At 43.8% G+C, this 15,318-nt stretch overlaps 1 protein-coding gene across 1 annotated transcript; it reads right to left on the reverse strand.

The window, feature by feature from the left end:
- Positions 1–402: 402 nt before the first annotated feature.
- On the reverse strand, positions 403–9,353 carry LOC8027053 (leucine-rich repeat-containing protein 20). The gene is made up of 4 exons (XM_002406977.5): positions 9,039–9,353; positions 4,225–4,368; positions 3,573–3,740; positions 403–2,647 (listed from the first exon to the last, which is right to left on the reverse strand). Exons 1-4 carry the CDS (start codon positions 9,133–9,135, stop codon positions 2,472–2,474), a joined length of 585 nt encoding a protein of 194 aa, XP_002407021.3. The 5' UTR covers positions 9,136–9,353; the 3' UTR covers positions 403–2,471.
- Positions 9,354–15,318: the final 5,965 nt, after the last annotated feature.

A 15,318-nucleotide genomic window follows, 5' to 3' on the forward strand; every position in this document is an offset into this window, starting at 1 on the left:
TGAAGGCTGGTTTGCACTTGTGTCGATTGCGTTCGCAGCAACCGAAACGAGGTCAACGACGGAGTAACCGTGACACGTGTTCGCCGCAGACAACGTGGCAACTGATGCAGGAGGTATACCTTTGCAAACCAATCCCGAGTCACGGTTGTTTCGGTGTTTTGGCCGTTTCCGTTATTTTGGTCGTTGTAAACGCGAGCGTTGCAACTTAATGAATTATCTTTAACACGCAGAAGCCCATCGCTTTCAAAGCCTTGGTACTCAGGCGAAGTGTGCAGCACCCCCCCCCCCCCCCCCCCCCCGCCTAAATGGGTCATGATAGTAGATGTTATCACAAAAGGTCTTGTAAATTAATAAATTGTATAAAGAAAGATCCACACAGAAGAAACACCAATGACACACAAGCTACTCAACTTCGTTGATTTTATTAAACTACCGAGCTTGCTGCTCTTTTTTTTTTTTTTTCTCAAACAAACGACTCACGCGTCAGCGTGTTTTATGAACAGGGATCACAAAAAGCGGTTTACACTGTCCAGCTGATATCGCTCAGTGCTGGAGTCAAGCTCAGGAGGCTACCACCAAGTGCGCGTACGCACGAGATCAAGTCGCCATTGAACAAGTTTGGAATACGCGCAGGATACAAAGAAAAAAACTGACTCATGTACAAACACTTGTGCCTTCTGCAACCTGCTGTTATCGAGCTGTGGCGCTCGGTCCGACTAGGTGAAAAAATAATACAAAAAATGCGAGCGTTGACTCAACTCAACTAATCGCCGCGCGATAGTAGATACCGAAGAATAACCAAAATAGACATCATTGTCTTTTAAAATTAGCTGCGCAGATTTTGTGGTTCAAGCTATTCACTGTGATATGTTTTTTTTCCAGAATGACAGCTTGTCCAAATATGAATCGTCTTCCCCTCTGACGAGATATTCATCACAACTTACACTGGAGGTCTCCTGAAATATTTACTGAATTATAATAAATATAAAATTCCCACCTTCCCCAGAGCTTGCCCAAGACACGGAGTTGTCTTAGGCAAACTTTAAGTATTAGAACATTGTAGATATTGTCTGCAGCAATACCAAGCCTCAAAGTCTTGTTTCCACCAGTGATGCCTCCAAACTGTTCACTGCGCAGCGCTAAGAATGTGACTGCTTTTACTAGGGGAGGTTGGTTGGCACTTGATATATACTCGATGCTGGTTCAACTCTGTCGATCCAGCATTGCTTCCAGCAAATGCGTCGCAAAAAAAAAAAAAAAAAAAAAAAAAAATCAAGACGACTCACGGACGTTATTTCTATGGTTGACCAAAGTTATAATACACTTTAAGGACGCTCTCAGCTGTCAAACAGAACGATATAAATCAGATTTATTTTATATTGTGTGTTCAAGGAATTTCCGATAAATGCATGAACCTGAAGAGCAGTAAAAACAACGTCCTGTGGTGGACCGTTTTTGTCGATTTAATTTTGGAGCATTGCCCACGCTTTGAAGGCTACTAGACAACAATGGGAAAGAAGTAAAATTCAGCAAACGAGAGCACATATTCAAATAAGCCACAACAAAGAAACAACAGTTCCAAGCGCGCACAAATTCATGCGGTGCTGTATGCAAAATAAATATATCTATGTACAGCGATAACTTAATTCGCGTGTATAATACATATGTACAAGTTGGCGCATCTTTTTGCGCATCATTTTACTATACACACTCAATCGCTTGCATGTATATGTGAACGCGGGCGTTCAAGTTTTTAGCTTTCAGTTGTGATAGAACTTCTTTTAAGACAGCTCTGTCTAGTATCGCGAGAGTTGTTGATATAACAATGCCCGTTGTATTTTCCCTTCGGTTTGCGCTAGATATACGTAGGATGTGGACATGCTTTTTGTGCAAGAAAGTAGAATCCGCAATTTAAACTGAAATTACCCCCAAATGAAACTAAATTATTTTATCTGTGACTTCCGTAAGTCATTGAGAACATAGTTTGGTGAGTCGTCGTTTCTTGAGTTTTCAAAACTAGGAGGTTAGGGGCGCTTGTGTTTCCTCATTTGTACTTCAGTATATACTCTTCCGTATTAATATTAAGTTCTCAAAGTATCGATTTATGAGCTGTCTGATTTCCGCCTTTTTGTCACGATGCAAGCTCTAAAATTCATTTCACGCATTCAGAAAAATGTATACAAACATGAACACTTCCCCGACATTCTCTCCTTTGACCAGACACGATCACAATCGATGTGTCGCGCGAAACGCTGGGTGAGCCGACCTTGCAGCCAGTGGCAGACCAATAGAGCAAAAGATCATTCTATCTCTGTCCCCACGGCCGATCAAATGTCAGGTCTCAAACACCTTCACAACTGGAGATTCACGAAGCGTTCACGTGTGATTCGGTCCCATAACCAACCCAAGCTGTAGCTCCACTCTGGAGCACAAACAGCATGAAATGGCCAGGAGAAGAGGCGTGCGTGGGTTCACTCGTCAGACGACTCGTCGTCAGAATCAGAAGAGTTGGGTGGACTGACGTGGACGACCATCTGGGTCGACGAAAGGTTCTCGAGGGCGCGGCAAGCGTCTTCCGAGAGCGGATTCTCTTCCAGATGCACTTCCCGCAGCGTGCTCACGTTTCGCAGCCGAGGCGTCTCTACGTCTGCAAACAAGTGACGAGCGTTTCATGTAGAAGTTTCCCTGCGTCATCAGCCTCACTATAATCACTAAGAAGATGAGAATGGCAGAAAGGTCTTTTAGGTGTTCCACCACCAGCGCGAGCTTCGATCCTACCTTTGGCAACGCTTGGTCTCTCGCAAGCATTTAGCGTACACGCGTAACCAGAGCAGAAAGGAAGGCAAAGTGCGCGTCCTGGAGGCCGGGACATTCGAAAAAGACGCCCTACCGTTTTTATCTCGTCAAATTATATATCATTTTACTGTTTACAAACAAAAGCCGTTTCTTGGCTCCCAAGTGACATCCAATCGCTCTGTTTCGGCAGATCCTCCGAGCCTGTTGGTGTCAAAATTTCTGGGACGATTGACTTCTACGGAAATAACAAAGTTTGGGATTTACAGAGATCTTGATGGTTGCGCGATTCAAAGTATAAGAGGGGATCGGTTGTCTTACAGCAGTAATAAAAAAAATCTCCGACAAATATCTCACTAACCGGTCTTTTAGCTAACCACCTGGAGAACTATATGGCATGCTAACCGGAACTCATAAACGTAAATAATCATTCTATTTGTCCCCTCCTTTTTGTCCCTTCGCTCAAGGGTTTCCACGTGTAAATAATGCTCAGATCTTATGTCGGAAGCATGGGGTATTCGCTTGTCTATGGCGCCTTTTGATAGCGCTTGTGTTCATTTTCTACTTTGATTTCGAAAAATCCCGTAAACTTAGAAGCACCGCAGATACTCCGAAATAAAACAAAGCTCTCCTGGAAGCCGCATGGACTAAGCGTTTTGCAAGAAATAAGTTCACATGTCGTATGGAATCTCATTACGACTCTAAAATTTAGTTTTGGATATAAAAGCAAGGTGACCATGACTGATGTTCCAATGAGAGGGCGTGAAATTCGGTCTCACCAGAGATGTAGTTTTTGCGAGCGTCCAGGTAGGTGAGCTTCGGCAACCGGAAGATGACCCACGGCATGGACATGTAGTCGTTGTAAGAAATGTCCAGTTTGCGAAGCTCGGGGATGTCCTTGAGTTCCTCCGGTAGCGTGCTGAGCCGGTTGTGGGCCAGGTTCAGTTCTGCACAGCACATGTTATAAAGTTATTTGCTGCTTCTAGGGGCAACATGTACAACTTAAAAAAAAACGCATAGTTTGTATAGTGTATAAACACTGAAAACCACCACTCCATAGAAGATTTAAAGAGGCCAAATAATTTCTTATGAATCCACAGGGCTATGCCGGTCACGTTTACCAAGATGTTGGCCTCCTTATTTCTTAAAGAATGTTGCTTATTTTTTACACTCGTAAGTAAGCTGCCATTAAAAATCATGCCTGTGGACGTGGTCAAGCATCGAAGTCAAACATTAGGTGTTGGACTAGTGGAGGATATGATTTTCTCCTTATTTGATAAACAGCTGTCAGCGTTTACGAAAAACGATGAACTATGTAGAGTTAAGGTGTGGGACAGAAGAATAAAGATAGTGAGCTGTTAATTCGACCAAAGGTTGTACGTGTTACAACATCGATGGGATCTGCACGAAGGGGTTCGCCATCTATCTTACCTGTGATGTGGGTGAACTTCAATGGGAGCTTGGGTGGAATCTTGCGTAGAACGTTGCTGGAGAGGTCACAAGCCAGGACGACGGTGTTCCTCATCAGGTGGAAGATGGCGTCGGGAAAAGACATCAGCTGGCAGTCGGAGAGGTCTGCGAGCAAAGAGCGGGAGCTTAGACCAGACTACTGGGGCCTTCATTTTCCTCCGTCAGATTTTTATCGCCTAAAATTTAATATATACATAAACTATCTACCCAAAGAATGAACCCTATTTTTTGGTAAGGATTCACACCACCCACTCGGCGCCTAAATGTTTTTTTTGATCTCATTCATGACTGATTTATGTATTGTAGAGAAACAAATAAAAATGATTTCTTTTTTTAAATAATAGAGTGAGTTGTATTTATGAAATAATATAATAAGTACACTTTTTTATGTTCGCGCCTATTCATATTTCTTTCGGGCTATGGGCACTGGGGGTTAAGAAACTTTGGCGTTCTTACTGGAAAGACACGCTGGTAAGAACATGTTCAAGCCGCGCAACGGCCTGTGTTCTTAAGCTGCCTATAGTACTGAAAATGTCATAGAAACAGTCAATGTTCTCAGTGACTTTCGAGCAACTGAGCAATTGAGCAACGATCGCGTCTTTCCTATTCAACCACTTTCGTTCTCTATCCAAGCAAGCAGTTCAGAAAACCATGGCTCCACCTGGACTCCAAAATGATTAGCGGAGCACAGTAATGAAATAACCTCTTGACTAAAAAAATTAGCGGGGCCATCCTGAATCCAGTAAAGAGGGACAATGAAGCGCGTGGTGCTGACACCTCGACTTGTCAGCATGTCGAAAGCGGAGACCCCTGGCTGCGCCTCACTGAGCGGCACCATCCGTCTGTGCGTTCCCTACCAGCTGCCAACGAGCATCAACCTTGTGCGCATCTGGCCGGCAGTCGTGCTTGTCCAAAACAGCAAACGGTCACCGTTCGCTCGCTCGTCTTTCAGTGCCGCCGCTGCCAGGGGCGAAGACCCTAATTTAGCGCATCCCAGGAAGCGCAAACTTTCGCAACCAAGTGCCCGCACTCGAGGTCCGCTAGCAGTCTTTTTTTCTTCTTTATTTTGCCCTGACGTCTGTTGCTGAGGTCGGAAAACGCCTCGCAACAAAACAAAACGAAGGCCCGCGAGGGACTAGCGGCAGAGACGCTTGCCTGAGGAAGTGGCAAGTTGGTGCCAAACACAGCAGAGGAGCGGCTATAGCACGCGCAAACTGCGCAACGACTCGTCGCGTATATAACGTGTCCCGTGCTCTTGAACCCGTGCCCAAGGCGCAGAGCGAGGAGTAATCTTTCTGCGCAATTATTCTCCCCGCGAGGGTCCGTGTGCCGAACGGCTGAATCCTCGCCACTGTCTTCCAGGGACCAGCTGGCAGGAGACCCGAAGCTCCTTCCGGTTGCGGCTTGTCGCGGAAAGTCACACACACAGAAACTTGTTTTTAGCTTCTATTTCTTTTTTTATCGAAGACGTCTGTCAGGTAGTGTGAAAAACTACTGACTACGTTGAATGCAGTTAGTTCTTGTCAAAAATAGGTTCTGTGGATTTCACAACCCGGATAAGCTTGGGTTGAATTTGTAACGTGCGGCCTTGAACTGGCATAATTTATGGCACTGCCTTCTGCGTTAATTTCTTTTTTTTCTGTACACCGTTCAATTTTTGTTAAAGCTTTTTTCTTTTTGTTTCATGTTGCTACTTAGATCTTGACTGTCGAACCGTGAAGTCGCGGTCATACAAAAGACACCCCGCAGACACTGACGGTCACATGACCAATGACGGTAACATTGGTCATACAAAAACTGTCTTCAGACATACTTCGAAGCATATGTGAAGCAAACGTACTTCGAACATGCTTGAAAAAAGTCCGCACATAATTCTTTCATCGTGCCTGCAGTGAACATCTTTTGAATGCTGTGTGAGCAGTGTGAACGTGGCTTAACATCCTGGACTGAAGGCTTTTTTTTTTTTTAACCTGCTAAATCTCTTTACCTCTTCGTCCTTTCTTTTCATATCTCCTCATCGAGAACGGAATTTTCGGAGATCAATTAATCGTGAAAGAGTAGTCTGGAGCCAACTGGTTGTAGGGTGCTACCTCAAAAAGGAGCTAATGAAGCTAATTTTTTTTTAATCTCAATCCTTCCTTTAAAGCTTCCTTTTTTTCTTCCTTACTCCAAGATGCACACCTTCATGATTGAATGCCGTCATGGCTATTTCAAGCCGAAAAATCAAGACCAATTAATTTTTTGTTTTCAGTTCCACTTCTTTTTTGTTTCATTTTCAGAGCGAGATCCAACGATTTGTGGTGATTTGGGTGCGTGTGAGTCCCTGCATTAGAATTTTAGCTTACATCGAGCCTATCTTACTCAGAAACGTTCACCCGTAGCAAGTACGAGACAATAAAAGGTATTTGCACCTGTTCGTATCTAGAACAGAGCATGTGTGCTGGCATCTGTGAAAAGAGATTTCATGTATCAGAAACACACGAGGTACACAAAGGGAGCAGGAGGGTGTATCGCGATGCCCTTGTTGTGTTCAACGAGGTACTTACACACATATGTCTTGTTGTCTGCGCTATGCAAACAACGGACCATTTGTTCCCGCCTTGCTTTAGCTGGAAGCCATTGTTCTTGCGTCAAATTATTTTAATTTCTCATTCATTTGTTTCAATATCGTCTTGATGATGTATTCAGTGCTGGAGTTTTTATTGAGATCGTTCCTCTTCCTTCCGGTTATCCTTTCGAGATAAAAAGGCGCGGAGGGAAAATTTGGAGAGGGGCCAATTTCACTCCAATGTCAACATTTCGGCAGCGGTTCGAGCACGTGGTGTCTGGAGAAGTTTCGAAAAACGTTAGGTGACTTGATGCCAGCTTGATGCGTTCAAAAGCGCGTGGTGTCGCTGCTTCTTTAGAAATTTTGACGGCCTTGTAAAGTGGAAGCAAGTGAAAGTCTTACAACAGGAATGCAACAACTTTCGCAAGTTCTCTCTTAGGCTTTTTTTTATTTTTTTATTTTTGTTAATCACCTGCGCGTAGTCTTAACCGGGGCTTAAAGAATTACTTGTGTCCTCTTTTTTTCCTGTATTATTTCCGTTCATTCGATCACTTATAAGGAATTCTTTATTAAAAGATACTTTAAAAGTGACCGAATTTATGTTTTTGTATTTACACATTCCTAGTAATTAACTTAAGCTTATGCAAACAATTCTATATTTAAAAGAAACTAAAATGTACATATCTGATAACTACATGGGGTTATTGCTGTTAATTTTAGTCATAAAACAATAGAAATTTAGTGCGCACGATGAATGTTGCGCTCATACTAAAATCAAAATCATTTGACCCAAAGAATGTTCGATGACTGGCGGTGATTGAATTTTTTTAAACGTGTATATTGGATCAAGAAATAATATATGGCTTATTCGCTCTCACCTTTGCTTTGTTCTCTTTCGGTACATTTTTTTTTTTTTTTTTTTTAGAAGGAAGTTAGGAAGTGATAGCAAGAGAATGGCCAGTTTGCGCGCTGTTGTACATTAAAAATATCAATATTTACCAAGTAATGAATTAGTAAAGCTCGAATAAAGCACGTTTTTAGACGTACGTCGCCAGTCAGTTTAGTAAAATCGTAGTAAAAGATTCAATATTAAATCAGAACACACGTGGTGACAACCCTTTTTAATTCGTGGCAGTACGCGCAAGCGGCACGGTTTTCCAGTTTATAGAGCGCTAGGATGACTCGCTTTGCCGACTTTGGTGTCTTAGAGTGAGTAAATTGTTTGTAAGCTTATAAACTACAACTGCCTTGGCATACTCAAAATTCAAAACGTGTGTAGAGCGCACCGCGGTCAAAAAGCTCCACGAACCAGCGCAAAGCCGATCCCTTTGTCTTCGCGCATAGAAGGCTGGAGTAAGAGTGGGTCCATCCTCAAACCATCAAGGGCATTTGCAATTTAATCACGGACGCCTCCTGCGGAAGTTGGTCGCAAGTGTGCTTGCGCTGCGTGTTTCCGTGGCGAGGAAGAAAGCAGATGGAAGGACATTTGCAGGCGATCAACGCCTTCGGCACCTCCTCGCAGCTCGTACTGCAAACGTGGCCAATAAACCACGTGACCAGGACTGAGCAGTTGGAGACTCTCTGTAATCTAGGCTGCGATACCGACTGCAGCGCCACCACTACACGAGGGTGCAGTGTGCAGTAGCTAGTCGCTGTGCGAGCTCAAGGTAAAGTGGGCCGGGAAAAGCAGCTCTCCGAATGACTATGGTCCGTTACGGGAGATGCGTAAAATATCATAGTCAGCCACAGAGCGAGAACGGATATGATGTCTCTCCCGAATGCCGAGCCTCCAGCGCTCACTCGCTGCCCTCTTTCATGCTTTGGCTCCGCGTGCACGCTCGAAGTTTGAAACACTCCGAACGGTTATCCAAGGAGACGGTACAAGTGAAATACCTCTCTGCCGTTTTCATCCTGTCAGTTACTATAGCAAAGAAAAAAGTGCTAGAGCAGGATGTATTGGTTCTTGCTAAAAACTCGTGCAACAAAAACAAAAACAAAAAACAAAAAAAGAAAACATTTTTATGCAGGTTCTCCTCACTCGGGCTGTCCACAGCCCTTGAGGGAGCCAGTTCGTAACTCCAGAGGAGTGAATGCCACATAGTGGAAAAGGCGTGAAGGAAAAAAGCGGGAAGGGTGCAGCTGAGGAAAGTGGATATTAAGTGTGGTCCGTTAGAGTTGCAATTAATTGTGAGCTTGCGAACCGCGACGAACGCACACGTGAACTGACCGAGATTCTGGTTCTCCGTTGCATCCGTGCACCGATGGACCACCTTGATGACGGCCTTGCCGGCGGTTCCGGCGATGTCCACTTGAGACGGAGGCATCCTACGCCCTGGGGTGCTTCACCGACGACCACACGAGTTCAATAAACACGAACCCCAACTGGGAACCGCCCAACACTCCCCGGTGAGTGCTTTTCGTGCGATCGGGAGACAGAAGGAAACGTCGAGCTGACCGGTGTGTTGTCCCGTGTAGGGGGCTCAGCAGGCCTCGGTCTCGTTCTTCAAACTCCGCTCGAAAAGCAAGTTGTGGGTTTTTCGAAGCGTCTGGGGCCTGGCGCCCTAAATATAAACCCTGCGGACCATCCCTTTCCTCCCTCCGCAGGGAATCAGCTGACCTCGGACCTGAGCCAACGACGAAACGCCCAGGAACCCTGCGCTGTTGTTTTTTTTCGTTGTTTTTTTTTTTAGTTTACTGTTAGCTGCAGCTTTGTAGACGCTTCTGGGGTTTGTAGACGCTTCTACTTAGTCTTTTTTATATTTAATTTTGATTTTTGTGCCCCGGGACCGGCAGGAGGAGTTAGCGCAACAAGGTTGGCGAGTTGCTCGGTAGTGTGTGACTCCTTGGCTGTGGGCTCGGGGTTAGACGCCGAAAGGGTTTGCGAGAACCCGCCGCTTTCTTTGTGAGCTTGGCGCTCGTGGTTTCTTTTCGTTCGTTTTTTTCTGCTTCCAGGTACTTATTTCTTTGGATGTCGGCGCGGAAAGGGGGCGGGGAAGCTGGGTTTCCACGGAGCAGACAGACTGCGTCGGTGTCATACGAGGTCGTTACGGAATTAGCGCTTTCTTTCGAGAGACGGTGGCGTTGTCGGGCGACATCCACGTGACGTGGACCCGTGTCCTTCGAATCGACGGCTTTCTTTAATAATTTTGTTTCGCGCCTGCCAAAGGGGAAGGAGAAAGAGAGAGAGAAAGGGGAGGGGGGCGTGCGACTGAGTAGGTCACGTGACTAACCGACGCAAGCGGAAAGGGGTTTTGCGTCATCATCCTCGCGTCCTGAACCCCCGAAACTTTATGTTACAATCCATTTTGAACGCTGGTTGCCGAGGGGGCATCCGCGAAGCGGAAGGTGTCGAAACCGAGGAAGGCTTCGAGAAAGTGTTCCGGTGTCGTGCGTTTTTCTTATCCATCCTTGCTCCAGAGTGTAGAGGCCGTGAATAGCGTACCTGTGAAAGATGCATGCGCGCTCGTGACTTGACGCAACTCTTGTCGTCATAGTTCTTTTCGTTCAATGAGGGTGCAGCCCACTGTATCAAATTGAACTCCAAGTGACCTTGGCACGAGGTGTGCTCGTTTTGCTTGAGTCAAACTATGGCTTCCTCCGCTGCAACGCGAGCCTAGAAAATGAAATTAGCCCAATAATGTATCTGGAGGTGACCTAGGCTGAGGACTTTAGGAGCCAGTCAACCCCCAATCCTGCGTTCACTAAAATAACATCCGAAATTTGGTTAAGCAACATTGGAGTCGTTAGCTAAAACATTGTAAACGGAGCTTCATTTACCGAAATATCACGAAGGTAAAACCAACCCTTGATATGCACATATCTGATGCAGATCCCATCAGTAGAACGCGTTGCGACGTAACGAGAGGGACCTTTCCGTATATTATGTTTGCGCGTGTGCCGATAGTGACTATAGTGAAGGAGTGACTTGGATTGAATTGTTCTCAATTGTGATTGCGGAAACAGAAGATTTTTGTTGGTTAGAAGTTGAAATAATTTTGTCAGCACTAAAACAAATAACATGTGCATGCGACGTTAATCGTTTTTTTACTGCCGACTTTCTTGCTATATTCCTTCATTGCTTTCTGTAAAAACAAAAATTAACCTTTTTTTTTAACAATTGTAGTTTGAGGACACTAAAGGGAAACACGCGCCCACAAGGAAGTGCTTGTTCAAAATTATGTACGGGCATCGTTGTTTTGTAGTAATTTTTGGGTTCCGTTACTCTGTCACGTGACCAGTGGAAAGTGCCCCACTGGGGTCAGTAAACTTTAGGGGCGGTTTATTTTTCGTTTCGAAAAAGGTAACAAAAACGCAGACGCGGGCCGTGTGTATCGGTACACACTCATCGCTCGGGCTGCTATATTTAGGATAAGCGAAGAGAAAACACCCCCAAACCCGTGAGCCCACCTCGCGTGATCGTGCATAGCTTCAAGACGCACGTGGCTCATCACGCACTTCCTGAAAGATCTCAACAACAAACTCTTTGTTTCTCTATTTGTATTGTTTAGCCAGTGCGTGTGTTCTTGTGATCCGTTGTTTTCTCAATCCTTGGCAGATCATTTGAAACTAGAGTGTTTCCCTGGTTTTTGAGCTGTGCCGGCTCACTGGTTCAATTTGGGCTAGGAGTTAAGGAATTTAATTTTTTATTGTGATATATAACGTTTGGGCCTCTCATTGTAATTTATGGTGAATCAAGTATGTCGGTATTATTTGCAATGTAGTCGAAAAGTTTTAGTAATTCAGGTGTTCTTGTTAGTAATAACGACATTGCGGCCGTGAAGCCTGACAATTTATAAGAACACGAAGCGCGTCTCCTAACAAAACGGGCAGCATCTTCTTATTAAACAATTTTGAATTATATGACGTGCAGTCCCGAAACATTGGCATCGTTTAGGCGGCCAGTAGTTCATTTGCTTAGTTTATTTTAGAACTATGGTTTGCTTTTGAGGTAGATATTTTGTAGTTCTAATGCAACGTCAGGCTATCTAAGAAACGAATTTGTTTATATATATATATATATATACATATATATATATATATATATATATATATATATATATATATATATTTCTTTTTAGAATGAGATCACGTTTTTGGGTGACCAGCTAAAATGATGAAGATGCTGCAAAGCAACAAGAAAACATTTTGTTTTGAAAAAAAAAAAACGATACACGCTGGAGATTTTAAAAAACGCTACGTACATAAAAACTAACAGGCTAGAATGACCATTGCCATCTTCGCCATAGTCTTTAACCTTCATCATCATCATTATCTTCTTCAATGTTTCTATCATCCCAGCTCCGCAAGGTATGGCAAGTACATAAAGTATTTCGTGCTTAAACCAGAGATTCCGATGTGATTTTAACTTTAATCCAACTGAATGAGTTTGGGATTGTGTGGTTCTATCTTACGTGTGCCACATTCTTCTGTTGTTGTTTTTTCAAGAAATCTATCTAACGTTACAGGGAAACTGTCTATCAAGCAAATCTCGAATTCAGTTTGGAACACACACTTAATATTATTGACTAAACTAGCTGGTAAACATAATCTCTGGCTTCTCAAATAAAAGGCTGAATATTTTTTGGCTAATGACACAGTCATATTTTACACATCTGATTTCATTTGGCAGTAACAAGAGGATACCATGAAAAGTTTAATTGAAAGCTTATTTATTGTATTTATTAAGTGTGCCTTGTTTGATGTAATTCACCAATTTACGATTTGTATTACTTTAAATTTAAATATTATACAGTTTGCTACCTCACAATTTACTCCAAATATTATCTCCAAAAACGTTAAAAAAAAAAACGAAGAATGTTCTAAAGCATGTGATATATTTTCTATTGTACTCTTGAGTACACCCACAGTTCCGGTTAACCGAAGAAAGCGCTAAACAGAATCGGCATATTTTGTTTTGTATTTACGCTTTTCGTTTGTAGCTCCAGGTAGTGTGAACCTATTTGACTTACTGTGTCTATGCTATGCCTCAAACACGCAAAAATAAATTTCAAAAATACCCTGTCATAATGTTTTTCAACGTTAAAATGTACCCCTGTGTAACGTTGCTATACCCAAGAGTAATGCAAGTTAATGTAATTTACGGACAAAACACCACGGGCATGTTTTTCTGCAGAGCGCAAGCGCATAGTCAATCATTGGCAAATTCTCCAGCCGGTCTCTCAGACTACCTATAGTTTCAGGATCAAGCTAGAGTCGAATTACATATTAAAGTCGTATGTTTACTTGCTCAGTGGCAGCATCGAATAAAAAAGTCCTAATTACGAACAATGAGTGCAGGCACCATAAGTGATAAACTTTTTTGCTGCGACAAATATTTGCAAAAGACTGACGTAACTGTTTCTTATCAGTTTAGAAGCTTCATATCTTCCTGCGCTAACTTAGATTCTGGTGATATGCGTGTTACGCACAATAGCCGATCAAAGCGAATGCCGCATGGACTCTCTGCATGTGCGGTATGCCGGGACTGCAGAATGCTTGCTGTAACGAAAAAAACAAAAAACACTTAGACTGTAACGCGTGCCTTCAACATCACCAGGACTCAGCTGCAGACCCGATTCGTTCGTCGGACACAAAAAAGGCGCTCATTGTAACGTCGCCTTGATTTACGATCAGGCGATGTGTTAGAGGAACTAAGGGAGTATCATGCGCCATACTTTCACAAGTTTCTTCAGGATTGCTTCGTGAGGGAAATAGAAAGGGAATGCATCCGGATGTTGCACAGTTCTTCATTTTGTAGGTCGTGTACGTGTTTCCAAGTTTCAGGGGCCCATCGTCGGGGCCGTCTATACTGGGGTCTTTCGGCAGTACTTTGCAGACGCCGACAAAGACTGTCACAGGCTGCGTCATACGCTCTCAATTGTGTTTTTTCTGTGTGTGTGTATGTATGTGTGTGTGTTTTTGTGTTTTTATGTGTTTTTTTAAACACCGTTGGCGTTTCTCTGCGAGTTGACGCGGAACTGTGGACGCGATTTTAGGCCAAGTAGTTCTGCAAGTCGCGGCTTCCTCGAGCGCCATCTTGGCTCAGATGACTTCCGCTGAAATGCATGTTCTACCCATGGCGACTACAGTCAGTGACAGGTTAAAGATTCAGGGGACACTTTAGCGGAGCAAATCCTCAAAAGCTGGTGCTCTCCTCTCCAGTGTTCGCTCTGCTATGGTGTAAAAAGGCGGGGGGAGTTTCCCCTGAACTCTTAAGGGCACAAGGTAAGCCCTATACTTCCCATGCATTTTAGGCCAAGTTGAGGAACATATTTCTTGGTAACTAATAGGGGTATCCCCGCAATAGATATGTCATTTTGTTCCAAATTTTGTGCTCTTTCCACTGAACTAGATTTATTAATACCAGATTAAAAGTTTGTTTTAGATGAATTTTTTTCTTTTAGCACTGAAATACTGGCTCTCTTTGCATATTTAAAAATTTGTAACATAAGAGCTGTTAAGTTGAAGTTCTTAATTCTAGTTCAGTACTTGTCAACTCCAATGTAGGTGGCAGGGAAAAAAAATCAACACTCTATCCTGTAAGGTTTAGGAAATAGTGGTACCTATGTAATAAAAAACATTGTTTCGAGATAATCGAGTAAGTAAAAAAACAGGTGAATAACAATTTTTTACTGGCACCAAAACCATCAGAGTTTTTTGTTCAATAGCCACCAGCTTGGTAGTCACTGTCATAGTCATTTTTGCGCTTTTCGGCCTGTCGCCTTGCTTGCCGGGCCTCTTTTGTGAGCTGTCGTGCTGCTCGGTCCGCAAAGTAGATTCTAGTGCGGTCAACTTCCATCGGCCACTTGATGGTGTTGCGCCCAGGGTTCAGTCCACGTACAGGACTTCAAAACGCTGGCTCGTGCGATGCTACCATCATTGAATGTAATAACAGCATCAAATGTTGCCATCCTTAGAGTCTGTAGCCCAACGAAGACATTCTTTGGCGCGCGTTCCCAAACAACATGGTTAAATGACTCGTTCGCATTTTGGGTTCGCCCATGTAGGCATTTCTCCAGGAGCTCAGCCTGCGAAAGCTGCCGATACACGGGTTTGATTGCCTCCAGGACAGGTGCAGGCAAGTTCTCCTTGTGGACGAACGGCTTGCCCTCTGACAGACTTTTGTTGAAGGCACACCAGGTATTGGGGCCCTTTGGACAAAGTCCATGGCATGGGTCGTTGTCCGTAGATAATAAGTGGAAGTAGGTTGCCCAAACAGCCTTTCGCATTTCTTCAAGGTTTCCTACGTTCCTTCTGATGGCCAACCCAAAGTATGTTTGCAGTTTGTCTATCACTGCATCAGTCAGTCTTCCTCAGCCAGAAAAGCCCTTTCCATCTGACAGCTTTCCTGCTTTGTTTTGCTTTTTTAGCCTTCGTAATCTCGTGCCCATCCTTTTCTGGACGTGTCCTAAGCACTCCAGCTTCGAGATTTCAACAGAATCACCGTACGGCTTTTTTGCCTTCACAGCCAAAAAGGCCTTACTGTCACCGTCCCCAAGATACTTGAC

The sequence above is a fragment of the Ixodes scapularis genome, unplaced genomic scaffold (assembly GCF_016920785.2).
Source record: "Ixodes scapularis isolate PalLabHiFi unplaced genomic scaffold, ASM1692078v2 PGA_scaffold3__209_contigs__length_174095766, whole genome shotgun sequence".
Lineage (NCBI taxonomy): Eukaryota > Metazoa > Arthropoda > Arachnida > Ixodida > Ixodidae > Ixodes > Ixodes scapularis.